The 19,881-nt window shown below is 37.7% G+C and overlaps 2 protein-coding genes across 2 annotated transcripts; one reads left to right on the top strand and one right to left on the bottom strand.

Annotated features, from left to right (window-relative positions):
- Positions 1-42: 42 nt before the first annotated feature.
- LOC149026027 (cytochrome b561 domain-containing protein At4g18260-like) lies at positions 43-2,599 on the bottom strand. Its single transcript, XM_089146255.1, has 4 exons — positions 2,132-2,599; positions 1,753-1,914; positions 1,002-1,150; positions 43-856 (listed from the first exon to the last, which is right to left on the bottom strand). The coding sequence occupies exons 1-4, from the start codon at positions 2,270-2,272 to the stop codon at positions 553-555; spliced, it is 756 nt and encodes a 251-aa protein (XP_089002381.1). The 5' UTR covers positions 2,273-2,599; the 3' UTR covers positions 43-552.
- A 3,993-nt stretch (positions 2,600-6,592) lies between these two features.
- VCL1 (vacuoleless1 (VCL1)) lies at positions 6,593-19,730 on the top strand. The gene is made up of 15 exons (XM_089146252.1): positions 6,593-7,663; positions 8,066-8,356; positions 10,071-10,210; positions 10,684-10,789; positions 10,883-10,975; positions 11,846-11,935; positions 12,044-12,157; positions 12,318-12,425; positions 12,576-12,649; positions 13,092-13,146; positions 13,339-13,520; positions 15,778-15,907; positions 17,597-17,699; positions 18,780-18,877; positions 19,024-19,730. Exons 1-15 carry the CDS (start codon positions 6,887-6,889, stop codon positions 19,186-19,188), a joined length of 2,526 nt encoding a protein of 841 aa, XP_089002378.1. The 5' UTR covers positions 6,593-6,886; the 3' UTR covers positions 19,189-19,730.
- The last annotated feature ends 151 nt before the right edge of the window (positions 19,731-19,881 follow it).

Here is a 19,881-nt window from a genome sequence, read left to right as displayed (position 1 = left end):
GCCCTCTCTTCTTTCCCCTCCATGGGTCTGGTCTGGGCACATTGATCGTCAAGGTAAACAGTTGCAATGTGGCCCAAGTGAGACCTCAACCACCATGGTCACATAAAAATCACAGGAGAGTATTGGTTTTGAATGTATGCTCAAAAGATGAATTTGATAGGGATATTTCAGAGATGTTTTGAGCTTTGATAAAATCCATGATACATTCCTTTTATACACAACACAAGATTACAAAGTATACTGATGAAAGACACAATACAATTTCACAAAGTGCAGTACTTATCAGGGGCTGTAACACAGATGCTTAGAGCTTAATGGCAAAACTATATTCAATCCTTATGGCTTATACAAATGAGCACACCATCCATCAATTAGTCTTACCTAAGAAGGTTAATAAAAAACACTATTGTTTCTTCCATGACAATGGAACATTCTTCATTTAGTCACATGAATTCCAAGAAATCCAATCTCTCATGGTTGAGGAAGAAAACCCGGGGAAGACAAAAAATAATCACATGTTAGTTGGGAGAGCACCCTTAAATTGCTTTTCCATCAAGGCACAATCATATCCTTTCGGTTGGTTGTTGGGGAAATTACTGGAGCAGTGGGTATGGCGGTTTCATTACTTAATATTACTCCCTGCTTATGCATATATTCCCACTTGTCTTGTAACAGATAGAGGAGAGCAATGGAGAATACCTCAGCAGTGAAAAGCAGAGTCCAAAGTCTTGTACTTTTCATTGTCTTCTTCTCATAGGCTAGTAACCCAGTGTATATGTTGATGATCCCCAACAAAGAGATTCCAGTTCCAAGTACCCAGTGAGCAAAATACCACACACTTCTTCCTTTAGTTCCTCTGTACAGGGGGGAAAAAAAAAGAGGAACTTAGAGAAGCATACAACCCCTCTCTCTCTCTCTCTCTCTGAGATGCCACCCACCCACAGACACATTGTCACATAAGAAGATAAAGCCTCTTAATCTTGAGGAATCAGTCGAATTACCTTTGAGGCCTGAAGAATCCAACTATGACTTGCAACCATATGATACCATAAAGAACCAAGCCTATTCTTTGATGGTTGTTGCTGAAGGAGTTATCAAAATTTCTGATGGACATGACTGCTCCAGCTGTAGCAAGGAGTACTGAAAGTATCTGTTAAATGCAAGCAACCAACAAACCTGATCAGTATATGATAATAAGAGCATAAATTAGCCAAACTCTACAAAGATTTGATTACTTTCCCTACTATCTCAAGCCATATTTGGGAATGAAAAAACAGAAATCCTTGTCCTTTCTCACTGTAATCTTTGGAAGCAATGTCTGTGTGTGTGTTTCTACATGGCTTGCCTGGACAGATTCAAACCAAGACATTCATCTTCCATTAAATGATAAAAGAAGTACACAGTATGTAAATCAATAGTTATTGCTTTACTTCTACTTACATCCAACCATGCTCTTATAATATCTGGTTTGGAGACCAAGCAAGATGGGTTCTGGACTAATAATTCCATGGTAAGATTGAAAGAAATAAATATATTTTTGGGGTCTCTTCATCATCATTGAAAAGCCTTAGTGTTCTACCCTATCTGATAATTAAACAAAGTTAAAAGGCAGTAATGATCACAATTTTTGCCTCCAAGAGAATTCACGATTCAGTTAAATAACGAAAAATAGAAAATAATCAGGTGGTTGGTTCTTCATCAAGGAAAAGTGCAGCCTACGTAACACAAGAACAGGGGAAGAGGCAAACTAACCTGCAATATAACATGGAAATAAAAGATAACCTTGAGCCTTCTCCGACATTTCACTCTATTGGACATTCTAATGATAAGAATACCAACAGGCATTAGGAATCCCATTGAAACCCAGAGGAGGAAGCCATGGACAGTAATTTCAAATGAAAGCTCAGGGCTCAACTGTGAATATAACATAAAACTGGTTAGCTCTCAAAAATACTTTGAAGATTTTCAGATATAAGATATTTATAATCAAATTCCCTGCTGGTAGCGTAAGGAAGAAAAATTCTTTTGCTGCAGTTTTTAACTGGAGTACAATGAAGGGAGGGAGAAGGAGCCAACCGACGAGAGAAGCAAAATATGAGTTCTGAAGAAAATTTAGAGACTGAAAAAGTACCTTTTGCGTGTTCTGAGTTTTTCTCTTTTGATTGATCAAGTGTTTTTTCTCTTCACTTGATGAATTCACAGAAGGCACGAAAACAAGGACAACAATAGCGATAGCAATTGTAAGAAAAACTAGCTTCTGAAAGATTTTCATTCTTCAATATCAAGCAAAACAAGGGCAACCCACTTCAGGTAACTGAAAACACTCCTTGTATTCTTATCTGTTTGAGATAAATAACAGGAAAACTGGGACTAACTTGAGAGCAACTGCTGAAAACACTCCTTGTATGCTTGGCCTAGATGAAGTTCTTAAGTAAATCACACAGACCCATTCGCTGACGTCTCCTTATGTCACTGTATCTCAGATAGAGAAGCAAAGAACTTCGGTATTTGGCCTCTTATCTCCATACAATCTTTCATCTAGAAACTGCATTTTCCACTTTGACAGGAAAAAAAACAGTGGGTTGTTCATTAAATTATTAAAAGGGCTACTTTGTATGAATACACTGTGGCCTCTGTGTAGTGATTCTCGATGGTGCTCTGATAGGTTTGCCATGCTGGTAAGAGTAATTGAAAATGTAAAAGAAATGGTGGCCATGAATTGTAATTCATTCCATGTGGGCCTCACTAATACTTGCTTTTTTAGGTGGAAAGAAAGGAATGTGGAGTTGCAGAGAGCATAAACCAAAAAGCATGAGACTTTTGGAGGGACACATAGTAAAAGACAGTAAGGTATGGAAGTAAACGCATACGTCCATTTTCTGCATTTCCACTTCCACTGTTACCCACTCCGAGGTTCCCAATAATAGTATCCTTGAAAAGATAGATAGTATCCATTTTTCATATCCAGTTTGAATTCCTCTCAATATTTTCTTGACAATGGCCTGAAAAGTCTATACCATATTAGTCCATATTTCAAAATATGAAGAATTGTGAAACACCTAACTTTTAATGTGAAAACTTGTCGTCAATCAGAGAGAGAGAGAGAGAGAGAGAGAGAGAGAGAGAGAGAGAGGTGGGCTCGAAGAAAGCTGCCTGTGGTCTTGATTGTAATGAACACTTCAACCTAATTTCTTGGCAACCATGATGATTTGGATCCTACAGGTTTCAGCCATACAGAGGAACATGTAAATATAAATCTTTGAAAAGTTTGAGAGTGGAGAGAGAGAGAGAGAGTTGAGGATCTCTCTAATAGTATCATCAGAAGGGAAACAACTGGGCAACACGATTACATGGATTCCAATCTGATGTTTTTGTTATTCAAGAGCAGAGACATTCAGATTAGGCTCTCAATTATTTATACCAGACTCATCATGCTTAGTGAGAATTAAAACACATGAGACCAAATCTCAGGGAATTATTTAGGCCTCATTATGCTTAAGAAGAGATACAACACAGATTGGGATCATTAAATAATCTTAAATGTTGAAAAGTTCCCTTTACTTCGTTAGGCAAAAGCTGTGATCAACATGAAACTGATGCATGTTTGATCATAAGTTGGACCTAATTTTATATTTCATTTGGTTTGATTAGTTGTAAATTGTTATTATTCTTATGATCAAGATTTACAGTTCTGGACCTTAACCTATCACAAACAGAAACCTCACACCTCTGTGACATTTCATCAGAGGCAGCTCAGGGAAATATTGGTTGGATTAATTGAGTGTTTACACCAACCATAACTTCCAAAAACTTAGACTAAGCAGATGGAAAATCATTTCAGAGGGGTCTTTGTCAGATCCTTATCCCAACACATGAACTAATTATACTATTTCTCCCCTGTTGTTGACACATCACATGTGGTTCAGCAGCAATGACCTGCATGAAATCATGAGATTTAATGCATATTACTACGTATTTCATCTGATATGGATTCATAAGCTGAGAGACTAAAGATATTCAAAGGAAGACTTTGCTTTCACTATATAATTCTGCCATTGGAGAACTAGATAAGAATCTGTAGCCTTTAATAGAACAGAGGAATGGCAACTTTTTCAATGGAATTTGACTTTTGCTTTTGATTTTAGGCCGTTGTTTAACCATATTAGGAGAAAATAAAAACTAGAAAGTGTTTCTTAAGGATAATCAAGTGGGTTCTTCTAAATAAAGATTATAAAAGGGGATGCTCTGTAACAACCTCCAATTTAAAAAAGGGAATAATCTGCTTTTTGGCTTTTGGGCTCTGTAACCGAGATATCAATGAAACAAACAAATAGAGGATTAGATCCAGGCAATGAAGGGTCCTACTAATTATTACTGTATTTGTTAGAGTCTGAGTTGTAATCTAATTCTAAGGATTCTTAACAAGAATTTAAAGTTTCTGCCTTTTAGCTTAATTCTGACTGCCTCATTATTGATTCAAATTCTGATTTTGCTCTTTAAACCTGATTTGTGTATAGAACAAGTCTTCAATGTGAAAAACTATGGATTTTGAAAATCTGGTTTCCCTCACCGACCTTACCTACAAAGGCTGACCAGTCACACTCACCACTCTATGCCATGCATATCACATACGTATGATTTTGTGTGCAGTTTTCCCTTCAAGTATTGATTGTTGTGGTAGTGGTAGGAACACTAGCAGGAAAGCGAAAGCTAAACTCAATAATTTCTCATTGTCAACAACTTTGTTGTGCGCTGTGAAGAGAACCCAGAACTTCTCAATCAAGATTCTCTGTTCCTCGTGGCTGTTTTGATGTAAATTTCTCCATTACCTATTCGGGCCACCCTTCTCTTTCTCTTGGCCCATCCCCTTTGCTCTCTTTTGAGAATCCGGATCACCACCCCGATGGTTTTTCCACCACAAAAATGGTGGGCCCCACCACTGAAAATATTTAAAAAAAAAAAAAAAAAAAAAAAAACCCCTCCGATCACCACCCCTGGCCCCCCTTTTTTTTTGTGGTGGTGAGTCGTCTGGGAGCACAAAGTGCTCCCCGACGGGGTCGCAGATCCAGACTCCTCTTTTGAACCCATCCGTGGCTTCCTCTCTTGGGCCTGCCCCTCCAATTTCTTCGTCTCCTACTCTCTCTTTCCTAGCTTCTGGGCTTGGTCCACCCATCTCTCCCCTAAGCACTTCCCTTGCTTTAGGGACTCCCTCAACTTCTATTTCCCCTAATGGAAAAAAATCATATGTTGTGTACATCTCTCTTATATGCATAGCAGTACGCTTTTATACCATATAGAATGTGGTGATTAAAGACTTGATTATAAGTGCACTATTGGGCATTGTAGAAAGATGTGCACAACAAAAGATGTTTTCATATTCCCTTGTCCTCTCTCCTCTTATGCTCTGGGGATTTCTTACATTCTCTAGAGCATCTCTAGCCTCTACTCTTGTCATCACTCTTTTGTGCTTCGCTTCCTTGTGCTTGCGATTGTCGATCTTCCTCTTTTGGATCCCATGGAAATTCACCCCCTTGTTCTCTCGGAGTTTTTTGGCCCTTATGAGGATACTGAATTTCTTGAGGGTGCCCCTTATTCCAATTGCGATGGGTGTAGGAGGAGCAATCACACTATCAAAAATTGTGGTGGCATTGGTGAAGATTTTATTGTAAATTTTAAGTCACCAAGGGAAGAATTTTTTTTTCTTCTTCTTCATATGTATTTCCTCCTTTAATTGTTTGCTATGCTTTTGTTCAACATTTTGTTGCTAGTTGTTCCAACTTCTTCTTTTCATGTGGTTGGGATTGTCCCTTAGTGTAATTAGTTCCTCCCTCCCCGTTTCTCTCTTTGGTTAATGGTTTTTTTCTCTCCATTCATTCTTAAAATAAAATAAAAATAAAAAATAAAAAATCTTCACTAGAACTATGAATTAGAATGATTTGTAAATATTATTGCCTAAAAATTGGAAATATTCGGATTTCATGGTTTGAGGTTAAATCTATTCATGCCCTTGATTGACTACAACTTTACACCCTTGACTGGCATACTCGTGGTGCATGTTACTCAAAACGAATTAGATCAAAAGAGCAACTGGCGATAATAGATTTTAAGTGGATTAGTAAGATAATTAGGTTATTTCAATTAATAAGTGAACTAGTAAGGTAGTTAGGTCATTTCAACTAACATTAATATGAGTAACTAATGATAGTTTGGTTATTCCAATTTCAAACTTAATGGTGTTAACTTTTAGGATTTTTTGCAAAATTGATGTCTCCTTAAATTGATTTTTTTGGGATATCACAAGGGAGTCAAATGCAAAACATCAACTTTTTTGGGTTAAAAATGCTATGAGGCAAATCTCAAGGGTCCAAATAAAAATCACCCTTCAAGAAAATATAAATCGTGTAATAGAGGAGTTTATATTATTAAGTGGGAGGCCCAGAGGATCTGGTTTTTTATTTTGCTTCCAAGTGGGCCGTCTAAGGAGGCACCTTAAGTGGGCCAGGGAAGAATTCACGAAGCCCAATATTAACAACTGGAGGCCCACACATGCTCGTCGCAATTCTGGATCGGTGGTTTCTATGTTCGACTCGTGACGTGAGTAGCGGCTCAGCGCTTTCATGAGTTTTTACTTCCTTTCAGAGAAGAAGAAGACGACAGTTGAAAAGGCCGCGGCCGCGAAGGTCAAATTCCCATCTACGTGTACAAAGAGCAAGTGAGCACAGAAGGTTATTCATTTTTTTTTTTTCTTTGTTCAATTGCCGCCGGCGATTTAAGGATTTGCGATGAAATTGATCTGTTAATCTCCAATCGCAAACCAAATTCTAGGGTTATTTTTTTTTCCCACCAACACGAACATCCCTGAACAATAAACCTTAAGAGTCAATTAATGGCGGCTGTTTCAGTAGCTGCAGAATGGCAGCTCCTCTATAACCGCTATTACCGCAAACCCGAGATCTACACATTGCAGTGGAAACACATCGATCTCAATCGTTACAAGGTAGCCTGCGCTCCCTTTGGCGGACCGGTTGCGATTATTCGTGACGATTCCAAGATTGTTCCATTATACGGAGAATCGGCCCTGCGTAAGCTTCGTATTTTCAATTGCGCCGGAGTTCAGCTATCCGAGACCGTATGGAAGAACCCAGGTGGACGTCTCGTGGGCATGGCATGGACAGATGATCAAAATATAGTATGTGTTGTTCAGGATGGCACTGTGTATCGTTACAACATACACGCAGAGCTACAGGAGCCAAACATCTCAATGGGTAAGGAGTGTTTCGAGCAGAATGTCGTTGAATGCGTGTTTTGGGGCAATGGAATGGTTTGTATCACTGAAGGGTTCCAGATTTTCTGTATCCCTGATTTCAATAATCCAAAGCCTTGTAAGCTTGCTGAAACGGCAATTGAAGAGTTGCCCCTTTGTATGGCGGTGATTGAGCCACAGTATACGATGTCGGGGAATGTGGAGGTTCTTCTTGCCGTTAATGATCATGTTTTGCTTGTTGAAGAAGAATCGGTTCAGCTGCTTGGGGAAGGGGTGGGTCCGTTGCAAAAAATGGTGGTGTCACGGAACGGGAAGATGCTTGCTTCTTTTACGCATGACGGGCGGCTTCTGGTCATCTCTACTGATTTCTCAAAGATCATATTTGAGTACAACTGCGAGGTCTGATTAAAAAGTTTTTCTTTTTCTTTTTTTTATTATTTAATTTTGTATTTTTTATTATTACTTGTAGTACTCTAAAAACAAATAGAATGGGATAGCCCTGAATAGCGAATGCATTCACTCTGTCACTGGTTTAGTTTCCCATAGAAAGATGTAACTTGGTTGAATCTTGGTTGAATATCGTTGAATAGGATATAAGGTTCAGATAGATGTGTATCCGTATATCTGGTGACAACCTAAAATTTAAAGCAATTCGGTGCTGAATTGGAGAGATAGGGGATAAATTTTTTCAGTTGTATTTAGCATTGTTTGTTGAGCATGGTTTTGATGGCATTCTTAACAGTGAACTTATCATGTTGCAAGAACTTATTGAATTACATTACTTTGACTTCCATATTGCAGTCAGCCTTGCCTCCAGAACAGTTAGCTTGGTGCGGGATGGACAGTGTGCTGCTTTATTGGGATGATATGCTTTTGATGGTGGGTCCTTATGGAGATCCAGTGCGTTATTTGTATGATGAGCCTATTATTCTTATCCCTGAATGTGATGGAGTGAGGATCCTTACAAATACAAGCATGGAATTCTTACAACGAGTTCCAGATTCTACGGTGTCCATATTTAAGATTGGTAGTACGCTACCTGCAGCTTTATTATATGATGCATTGGATCACTTTGACAGACACAGTGCCAAGGTATGTTCATTTTTCTTCATGTATTGAATGACAAGCTCATTATTGCTTTGACTGGCAGTCCAGAGGCTCTAAAGTACCTTTAGGAAAGGTCTTCAAGAGAAATACTAACCATACTTTTAGTGGGCAATAGTTTGATTTGAAATGTTGCTTGCACATTTTTTTGGTTTTGCTGCATCTAGAGAAGTTCATTTGTTTCTTTATTCTTAAATTTATCATGTTGTATGTATTCATTGGGCAGTAGATGATTCATCAATTCCACACTCTGCTATTTCTTTTCGGAAATGAAGTGAAAATGATGTTAAAGGACGTATATCGTATATCCAATATGCAGTTTGATCTGTCATAAGCTGTTTAAAGTAACTTGAAGGTAGACTTCTGAGAGAATTCTCTATGAGAGTGTACTATGTAATGGTCATATGAAGATGAAGAATTTGAGACTTCACAATAACCTATGACATTTGTGCATCAGATTAAGTGTTTAGCTGTAGATTTTGGCAAATGGGGAGCATACTATGTTATAGTCATATGAGGATGTATAATTTTGAAATTCACAATAACCTAAGACATTTGTGCTTCAGTTTAAGTGTTTAGATATAGACTTTGGCAAATCTGGATTGAAGTCGTGCGTGTTGTTGTTCTCACCTTAGTTTCACCCCTCTTCTTTTTCTCCTCTTTCTTGAACATCTGGAATCGCATAGCTGCTGTGACAACTATGGGTCTCAACTCTCAAGTCACTACAAGGTGAGTTTTGGTGAAGCTGAATAATACAATACAGGGTCACTAATGAGAGTATGTTGCGATCCTATTATGAGTGTTTATCGATTTAGTATTAGATTCCCCTTGAGATGTTAACAAGCAGCACAACAACAACAACCATAACAATAAGCCTTTTCCCAACTAAATGGAGTGGGCTTCATGGATTCTTGCCTCCCAATCACCTCTATTTGAGGCCATACTAGATATAAGACTAAGCCATGCATATCCTTTCTCACCACTTCTCCTAAGGTTATCCTAGTTCTTCTTGTTCCTTCGATTTGAATTAAGTCATTCATTTGTATAGGGGCATTTGAAGGCCTCTGTTGAACTTGGCTGTACCACCTCAAATGACTTTCTCGTAGCTTATCATTTATCGAAGTTATCCTCATTCTTTACTTTATCCTTCCTAATTTTGCCAGTCATCCATCATAGCATCCTCGTTTCCAACATATTAAGTTTATGTATTTGATGCTTCTCAAATAGCCCAATGCTCCGCACCACACATCTTAGTTGGTCATACAACTGTCCTATAGAGTTTTCCTTTGGGTTTTAAAGGAATACGCCAATCACACAAAACGTCAGAGCATGTCTTTGCTTCGTCCACCCTACTTCTTTATTTATGATTGAACCCAGTTACCTAAAATAATGGCATTGCAGGATCTCCTTTTAATCAAGTTCACCATCTCATTATCCATTTGCTCATGACCAAAGTTACACATTAGATATTTCGTCTTCATACTACTTAGTTTAAAACCTTTTGATTCCAAAGTTTCTCTCCATAGTTCTACTTGGAAATCTTGAAGATTTAATTGACAGATCTTTGCATGTGGACCAATTAGTGTTTGGATGAATTTTCAACAATAGTTCCTTTTTTTTTTTTGTGATGTAATATCCAATGCTGTTATAACTTTTTTTATTGGCTGCGGAGCATCTGGATAACTCTTACCATCTTTGACAGGCAGATGAAAATTTGCGTTTGATTAGATCCTCCTTGCCTGAGGCCGTTGAAGCGTGCATTGATGCTGCAGGTCATGAGTTTGATGTCTCTCGCCAGCGAACTTTATTAAGAGCTGCAAGCTATGGCCAAGCATTTTGCAGGTTTATCTTTTAAGAGCTTGCCCAGTTCTCCTTTAACCCAAAGTGCAAGTTAGAACAATTAGAAAGAACCACATGTATTTTTCATTTGAAATATTGCTTTCATGATGGATCATGGAATTTATAGTTAACTTAGTCATGTTTAGGATTCTACTGTTAGTCTGTTTCCAAAACAGGGTTGATTTCATGAAGCAAAATTACTTTTTTCCTTTGTTCTCAAATGATTTTGTTGGATTAAGTAAAATATATTTTTCTTATGGACTTCAGTTTTCCTAGTGTAATTTAATGTGGTCCTTTCTGATGATACTTCTTAGATGATGTTATTAGCCTTTTCTTTTTCCCTCTTTTCTTTTCTCTTTCTTTCTTTTTTCTTTTGGGTGTCCACATTGTGTAATCATCTTGCAGTTTATCTAAATGGTTAAAACACAGTCTTCTGATTTACACTCTCGGTAATGATATCCAGTTGGCTTTGGCAGCAATTTTCAACGTGACCGGTTTCAAGAGATGTGCAAAACATTACGAGTGCTAAATGCTGCGCGCAACTATGAGATTGGTATTCCCCTTAGCATTCAGCAATACAAGGTCTTCAATACTTACTGAATCCAGCTGCCTTGTGTATTCTGAAATCAGTTGCTTATTTTCTCTTGACTTTTCATCTGTTCTTGTTCCTTTCAGTTGCTTACTCCAGCAGTTCTGATTGGTCGTTTGATAAATGCTCACTGCCACTTTCTTGCGCTGCGCATATCTGAATATCTTGGACTGAACCAGGTAAGCTTTTGGAATTTTTAGTGCTGTAGATTGCTTATTTTCAAGAATGAGAGTTTGTTTTCCAAAGTTTCTTCTGATGTCTACCCTCTGTTAGTTGGCCTCAACCAGGTAAGCTTCTGGAACTTTGTAGAGCCTACTTTTAAGAGTAAAGAGTTTATTCTTCGTAATTCTTCCGATGTCTACCTTCTGCCAGTTTCTGGGACCAACACTGTATATTGTATAAGCCTACATGGTTTTTACATTTTACATCTTGGGCATCACATACTGCTTTCCTATATTCTGCATTAAGCATTGTGTTCCTTGGCTGTTTTCGGTTGCACTCTTTGTCCCATTCCTTCTCCTTCTTATTACTTTATTTTCGACAACTCAGCCAGTTAGTCAGCCTGTTGTGAAGTTCTTCACCTGTTTGTTGTACTTATTTTCAGTTGGTAGGTCTTTGCTCTTAAATGCTTATTGGTTTTCGGGGCCTCGTCTTTTCTCTCCGTGTGCAAGGCAAACTGTTCCAAGTGGAAGGTTAGTCTTAGTCATCAGACGGAAGTTTGGATTCATGGTGAATCCTGCTAGGGTAATAGCCAGGAAATGATGATAAAATCCTATGAATTCGAGGTCTACTTACTTTATAAACTCTAACTTGTCCTCCGCCATGTATGCATACATCCATTAGTGTTGAAATCCCTTCCCTGATGATTATCGGGTAACCATGACACTTTTTTACTTGTGCTCTACTGTCTTATATGCTACTTACTGAAAATAGTTACAATAACCTTTTTTTAATTCAATAGTTACTATAACTTTGTTACTTCACCTTTTGAAAGCAAAGCATCATTTTCCCTGGAAATCTATGTAATCTTCCTGATTTATCTTGTGTAGGAGGTGGTAATAATGCACTGGGCATGTGCAAAAATAACAGCTTCCTTACCTATTCACGATGCTGCTCTTCTCGAAATTTTACTTGATAAGGTTCGTACACAATTGCACAAATAATAGCTTCCTAACATTTAAGAGGTCTTCATGTTTTTCGTCCACAAACTGCTTTACTCAACTTCTGAACTGATACTTTGAATTCAGCTGAAACTATGCAGAGGGATATCTTATGCAGCAGTTGCTGCACATGCAGACAAGAATGGACGCCGAAAATTAGCTGCAATGCTTATTGAACATGAACCGCGCTCCTCCAAACAGGTTACTTTGGATTTTTCTTTGTGGTGATTAAGAGAGTATCTGTTTTCCCTTCTTTGATCCAATTACTCGTATATTGTTTAATTTTGTAAGGAGATAATGCTGCAGTAATTTTTCTAGATAACTGAAAAACAATACGGTCATTATTGTTCTTGATTATCAGGTCCCACTATTGTTGAGCATAGGCGAGGAAGACACAGCTTTAAGCAAGGCTACCGACTCTGGTGACACTGATCTTGTGTATCTTGTTCTTTTTCATATCTGGCAGAAGGTATTAGCTTCAGCATTCTGTATGTTACTTTTCGTTTGTGATCATATATATTTCAGATTGAATCAGTTTTACCATATATGCAGCATCAATGATGCTGCTGATGACAGATTTTACCTTTACCATGATTTTCTTGTCCTTTCTTGTTTGTAGAAACTCCCCTTGGAATTTTTCAGTATGATCCAAGCAAGGCCACTGGCTCGTGATCTCTTTATCACATATGCTCGGTATTTTGTGCTCAACTGCATCACGTATTTATTATATTTATATATTATTTTTTCCGTTTGGATCTTCGATCAGAAGGAAAAAGATTTTGTAATCCTATACATGAGAAGCAAAATAGGTGTATATGTGTATGTCTTTGCTAGGAGATGTTTACAACAAAATGTACATGTGAAAATATATTATACAGCCCATAGTCTTGTGCTTCACTCCTTAAGTCTCACTTTTGAGTCATCCCTAAAGCTTGGTGTACAGATAAGCTGTTCATAAGAAGTGAATTCTATTAATTGGGAATCTTTGACCGTTGATCCTCTACCTTACCATATTTTTATTGGTTTTGATGGGCTTCTTTCCAACTGTTGTCGTCTAGATGCTGTCACCAAATATTTTGTTTTGCCAGTGGAAACTTAGTTTTAGATGTGAATTCACTAGTCCTTTACTTTTCAGGTGTTACAATCATGAATTCCTGAAGGATTTCTTTCTCTCAACTGGACAGCTTCAAGTAAGTTTTAGTTGTTTGACCAAGTGACCAACTCTATGGATCAGAGCCAACTAATTTATTATACTTTTCACTGTGAAGGATGCTTATTTTCTAGAAGGAGTTAGCTTTCAATTTACCATATGATCAATTCTAAGCTAATGTTGGGGGAGAGACCTTTATACTCATAATGCAACTTTTTGCTGTTTGATTTAGGATGTGGCTTTTCTATTGTGGAAAGAGTCATGGGAACTAACAAAAAATCCAATGGCTAGTAAAGGATCTCCACTTCATGGACCACGCATAAAGTTAATTGAAAAGGCTCAAAGTCTCTTTGCAGAGACCAAGGAGCACATGTTTGAATCAAAAGCTGCTGAAGAGCATGCAAAATTACTAAGGTAAAACAGATGCTGATTTTGTGGTAAAGAATCCTGAGAGAAATTCACTCTACTCTATTGTGTGATTTCCATCTACCTGTATCCTTTATCATCTAGTTGATATGAAGTGTACTTTTTTTTATCCACTGTCGGTAGCCGTAGCACAGGCAATAGCATAACTTTATTCACATATTGCTGAATTGATGAAGTTCTTCTAGTCTTTTTGTTTGTTCAGGAATTGCAAATGCTCATTTAGGCCCTTTGATTGGAGCACATACACTTTTAAAGAAGATTTTTCTGTTTACTGTGCCCACTGCTCCTATCCATGCTTACTTTGTACTAGTATAAGTGGCTTTCCTGCTGTTTGGCTCTAGAAGGGGTAATCCTTGCATAGTGTGATTCTTGTCAGAAGGAAGTGAAAGAATATTCCCTAGATGTTTCAATAAAGATCTTGAAAGATGTTCTGTACTCTAAATTTAGTCACATGAGTGGTATTCAACTTGTGGTTGATCTTATTCCTATATCATCTTTTCTGGTATTCCCATTATCGAATAACTCCTACATAGCATAAAAAAGGGCGAACCCAGATCCAAAAAACAAGGAGAGTACGGGGGTGCAATTTTCGTACATGGCCTTACGCTAGCAGTTTTTGTTGAGAGGCTGTTTTGATACCTTGACCTCTGGTTATAACTGTGGTCCACTGACCATTGCATGAAGGTCTGCCCTTTAAATCCTACATAACATTCTGAGTTGGAAATCAAGCTGATTAACTCTTGAGAAAAGGATTTATCTGGGAAAGTCTAAACCATGTGCAGTGCCAAAGTATTACTAAACCCATAGATTGATTGCTAGTGTGCATTTCATACTTTCTCTAACATGGCCTATTTTTTAACTGAATCTTAGTACAAGAACACATACAATTCAAAGTAAAATTACTTCAGTACCAACTAGAACAAATGCACCCTCCCTGCATTTGTTTAGTTCCTCGCACTGCCTTTTCTCTTTGTCCCTGAGGGAGGGGAATGATGGCACCTCCTCACAGCGCTGACCGGCGGCGGACTGAGAGAACCTGTTTTCTGATCAGGAATAGCCCTTTAGGCTGGCCCCTACTTCATTTACTCCTGCTTGATAGAATAGGCGGTTCTCTTTCTGTTAGCAAGAGTCTGCTGTTAAAGAATAGGCTTTAACTAATAGACGGATGGGATTTCTTGATTCTAAACTGACATGCAGAGCAATGTTAAACAGGTTGTTTAATGTTGTCATGTGTGATTAGTTCCCTATTCAAATTGTTCCTCGATGGTCTGTCAGTATGCATTGGTATTGTAGTGGATAGACATGTAAATATAAACCATCTCATAAGTCATTCATTGTACATGCCTGCATGGCTTGTTAAAGAATCAAATATGCGTAGCCAACTATACCCACAAGAAGTCACCCCTATTTCCATTCTAGAGTCCAAGACTCCTAGTATCAAAACAAGTTCTGGCCCATATAACCAATAATACAATGTTCTTGTTGCTGAGTCAAATTATTTTCTGACTTAACCACTAAAGCTGTCAATGTCATTTCTTGGCAGAGGAAATGCTCAATACCATCTACAGCATCCCGCATGGCAGAATAAATGCTTAATGTCATCTACAGCATCCCATAAACGGGATCTTGCACAAATTTTCAAATGATGGAGAAAATCTTTGCTTCCACTGCATTCCTCTGCTGCCCAAGTACTTGTTCGAATCTTCTACAACCACTAGAACATTGATTTGGCCAAGAAATATCATAGTTTGGTTTGATAACTGTTGGTGGCAAAACTGTCAATTTCACCCAATATTGAGAAACCATGGCTTTATAGCTTTGTCCCATTTCATCCGATGTTTAACACACTGAGATTTTGGTCAACATGGTGGATATCTATAGTATCTCTGGCTGATCTGCTTGGACTGCTTGTGATACCAATAAATTTACTGAAATTTAGTACCTTGCCTGTTATCCTGAATATACTTAGCTCTTATAGTATCTAATATAATAATAACTAGTGGAAAATTACGTTATCTTTTGTTTCCCACACATGAAGCTTTTTGGTTACAGAATGTTTGTTACTTGCAAATTTCTTATTTCAGATATTGAGAAAAGCTTTAAGTTTCTTTCATTGATGCTTAGGTTATTTATTCGTGGAATTTACTTCGCCTTGTGCTTTGTTGGTTACATGTTTTGAACTCCTATTCTTTCTATACGGATTGGGTTTCTGCTGTTTCTGATCTTACAATTGCCGTTATTGCAGAATGCAACATGAACTAGAAGTCACCACAAAGCAGACCATATTTGTTGATTCAAGTATCAGTGATACAATCCGTACCTGTATCGTTCTTGGAAACCATCGGGCTGCAATGAAAGTTAAAACAGAATTTAAGGTTTCTTTCCTGTACTAAGCATTATGCTGTATGCTATGATTATTGTATAGTAAGCTTTATTTAAAAAAAACTACAGTAAGCTAGGTAAGCAGGGGAGGAGCCAGGATTAAATAAAAAAAAAAAATTTTTTGGGGGGGGGGGGCGAATAATAAGTCCGGATCACTTCCCCAACGGACGAGCATTAAGCCACACATATTGTGTGGGCTCATGTGGGACCCATTGTTAGATTATTTTATCGTATTTTAGTTCAATTACTTCAATAATTCTTTTTTTTATTTTTTTTAATAAAACAATTAGTTCAATATAACTATACAAGTATACAATGTTAGAAAAAACAATTAATGTAATTAGTTCAATAATTAAATTGAAAAAATTTAAATTAGGTCATCATTTTTTTAAAAAGAATAACAGGAAGAAAAAAAATAGAGAGATAGAATACATATTACTAAAATTATTATTTCAATATAATGTTAAAAAAATAATTAGTTCATTATTTAAATTGTAAAAGAAAAAATCAATTGGTTCATGCCTTTGTGGTTTTCTAAGTTTTTAGAAAAGAATACAAGAAAAATTGAGAGAAGAGAGAGAGTACTTGTTAATTGTGGATGATTTAGGAAAACTCGAACTACCTTAGCCATTTTTGAGAGGTGTAAGGAAAGAAGAGAGAAAAAATAGGGAATAAAAAAGGAGACTTAGGAGAGAATAAATAAAAATAGAAATATTAGAGAGTAGATAAGGAGAAATTTATGGATAGTGATTTAGTTTGTAATTAAGTTTTAACCTTCTGTTCCTTAAAGGTAGGGGTTTAATGGTAACCGTTGGACATTGATTAAGAATGACATTTATACCCGTCATATTTATCTTAAAAATTTATTTTTAAAATTTGGGGGGGGGGGGAAATAGTGGTATTTCACATGTGGAGTGAGAAAAATAAGGGGAAAAGAAGAGAAGTAATCATATTTAAAAAAAAAATTTGGGGGGGGGGGACCCCAGCCCCTATGTGGCTCCGCCACTGTAGGTAAGTGCAGTTTCTATGTAAAGTCTATGGGGCAGGTACTTTCCATGATTACTGTGCAAATGTGGCAGTGGTGCAGGGAGCCAAACCTTCCAGTAGGTGTCACTATAATTGCCACATGGCAACATTTTGATTGTCCAACTTGAGTACATATGTTGTCAATCATCATCTAGTCATGGTTACATTTTAAACCTATCTGTCTTCGCCAAGTGTTGAGGTAATGCTTTGGAAAATATTTGATAAACAGGGGAAGGGCCCAATGGGTGGGTGTGGCCTCTAGCCAATGATCAAAATTGTAAATCATCAATTCATGTGGCAGAAAATTAGCTGGTATGTGAGAAATGCTTCCACCAGCGTGTCGAGCCCTTTTCCATGTTATTTTTTAATCAATTTATTTGTTCATTCCTTTTAAGTTCTCAATGGGTGGCTCTTCTTGATGCAACTCAAGTGTTGCGCAATTCCAACCTGTTTGTGGGTTCAAATTTTGGAAACAACCTCTTCTGTGAAACAGACCCTGCAGTAGCTGGAGACTCGTGTACTGGAATGTCCTTTTTATTCTATAACTTTGTTGTCTAACTCCTGATCAAAAAGTTTTGTACATTGGCCTTTGGCATCCACATAGAAATATATCATTGTTGTGCTTATCATCATTAAATTTTGTTTCTTTTTCTCAGGTTTCTGAGAAGAGGTGGTATTGGCTCAAAGTATTTGCTTTGGCCACAATCAGAGACTGGGATGCTCTGGAAAAATTTTCAAAGGAAAAACGACCACCTATCGGTAATATCCTCTTCTTTTTTTTTGGGTTTTTGTTTTGTGGTTGGGGCCCTGGGGGGGGGGGGTTGTTGTTGTGGAGGGGGATTGTCGGGCTGGGGTTGAATTATTTGATATTCAGTTGCCTTACCTATCCTGTCATCTAGGCTTGCATCTGAAAAAAAGTTTTGTCAATTTCTATATACTGCAGCGGGGCAAACTATTGTTAATCATGTTTTATGTAAAGAACTGACCTTATCTTAAACTATTAACTTGTCTAGTAAGTTCTTTTACCAATATATTCCCATTGCAGATATTTGACAGTGATCAGGAAAATTGTTACAGTTTCCACACAAACTAATTATTTCATATCCTTGACAAGTTTATGTTTGTCCGGTACCAATTGTTGTTGATCCGCGATCGATCCAGAACCAGTTTACCTCATTGATCAGAAGTTTTAGAAGTACTCAAGCTAGTGAACTGTACATAGCGGCTAAGGGGCCTATGATGGTTGGCTGAGTCTAGAAAGCACCGAGAACACCACTTCCAGATCTAGAGCCCGGATCACCCCTTCTAAGTTGGAAACTAGCGGCAAGCCTGCGAAGGTAGCATTCTTGGGAGGGTTAGAAGATGAAAGGGCAGCAGGGATGGAGAATTCACCCACACAAGTTTATAGACCATTGTGTTGTGGGTAGAGAGATCTGAACTAGTAGGGAATTGTGGCATTGGGACGGCTATTATAGATTTTAGCTGTTGCATTCATGGTTGTCATGGTGTCTAGACAATCGTAGGAGCTAGAAGAGGGGAGAAAACAAAGGTGACACAAGTGAGGTGTCAAGGTACCGCCTTGGCATCCTTTGGCAGAGGTGTTATTGGCTCAACAGTGCTTGCTTTGGCTACAGCAAGAGACTGGGATGTAATAGGAAATTTTCAGGAAAAATACCAATAATTATTCTTATCTTCATATATTCTTTTTAAATTCTACGATATCCTTGCCTATCCTTCCATCTGTCCCCTTCTGCCAGGAATGAAAAAGAAGGTGGTCTAGAAACCGTTCTAAGGATGACTTTACAAGACTCTTACTTCTGTGCTTTTTGAATCAAATAGGTTATAGGCCATTTGTGGAGGCGTGTATTGATGCAGACGAGAAAGCTGAAGCTCTAAAATACATCCCAAAACTCACAGATCCCCGAGAAAGGGCTGAGGTAATTGAGCCTGTTTTTACATTGATAAGATGTATTATGCTGTCTAGGTTTCAAGCTCATGTTTCCTAATCATTTGATTGCTCACATCTCTTATATACAATCTCAATTTCCCTTTTGCATGTTTGGAATATTCGTGTGTGAAACAGTCATATGCACGCATTGGCATGGCCAAGGAAGCTGCGGATGCTGCATCACAGACGAAAGATGGTGAATTGCTTGGTCGATTAAAGCTTACCTTTGCTCAGAATACTGCAGCTTCATCAATTTTTGATACCTTGCGAGATCGGTTGTCCTTCCAAGGAGCTTCTTAGTTTTTCCACTATGCATTCCTTTGTGTGTTTTTGAAATATTTACCAACAGTGTTCAGGGGAGGGCATCCATGGGGTGCAGCAAAGTGGTACCGTACATTAGAGGGGGTTGTTTTGAAAGAGAGATAAACACGACATCCTTCCATGGCAGCTCAGCGAACCACCTCTCTTGTGTTTATGAGTTTGGAGTGAATAGAAGGTGTTTAGTTTGATGACTACTACTACTACAGTGTAACATCGGGAAGCAGGGATTTTTTTTGCTGCTTCCTTTCAATTTTTCTCCTGTTAAACTTTACACTGTATGTATAAGAAATCAATTGATTCTGAATGCAAGTTCTTTTCTTTGGTTTCCTTTTGCTCTATATCATCAAAGAGTTGCTCAGTTGACAATATCCCCCACCTCTTAGTGTAGAGATAATAGGTTTGATGCTCTTTGTGGTTTATGTAGTCTCCATCCAGTTCAATAGGGTTAATATTAACTTGATTTAATGGTAGTTTTCTTTTTCGCAAAAAAATAGTCTCCATCCTGTGTCATAAAGCTAAATTAAAAAGCTATCCAATTCCCCCCCCTTTTTTTTTTTTTTTTTTTTTTTTTTTTTTTTTTCACCCCCACAAAAAAAAATTATATAAAAATTAAGTAAATGAAGGATTTTAACCTTGGAGGATCAAGATCTTCTACGTCTGAGCAGGGCATGC

The sequence above is a fragment of the Hakea prostrata genome, chromosome 2 (genome assembly GCF_041222555.1).
Source record: "Hakea prostrata isolate BN-2017 chromosome 2, UWA_Hpros_2, whole genome shotgun sequence".
In the NCBI taxonomy this organism is placed as follows: Eukaryota; Viridiplantae; Streptophyta; class Magnoliopsida; order Proteales; family Proteaceae; genus Hakea; species Hakea prostrata.
This window is presented reverse-complemented; position numbering and strand designations above follow the sequence as displayed.

Excerpts from the sequence above, each read along its gene's own strand:
- LOC149026027 (XM_089146255.1), bottom strand. The coding sequence starts at position 2,272 with ATGAAAATCTTTCAGAAGCTAGTTTTTCTTACAATTGCTATCGCTATT. Across the intron at positions 1,915-2,131 it reads AAACTCAGAACACGCAAAAG|TTGAGCCCTGAGCTTTCATT; the intron begins GTACTTTTTCAG and ends TTATATTCACAG. Across the intron at positions 857-1,001 it reads GGATTCTTCAGGCCTCAAAG|AGGAACTAAAGGAAGAAGTG; the intron begins GTAATTCGACTG and ends CCCCCTGTACAG.
- VCL1 (XM_089146252.1), top strand. The coding sequence starts at position 6,887 with ATGGCGGCTGTTTCAGTAGCTGCAGAATGGCAGCTCCTCTATAACCGC. Across the intron at positions 10,976-11,845 it reads AATATCTTGGACTGAACCAG|GAGGTGGTAATAATGCACTG; the intron begins GTAAGCTTTTGG and ends TATCTTGTGTAG. Across the intron at positions 12,158-12,317 it reads AACCGCGCTCCTCCAAACAG|GTCCCACTATTGTTGAGCAT; the intron begins GTTACTTTGGAT and ends CTTGATTATCAG.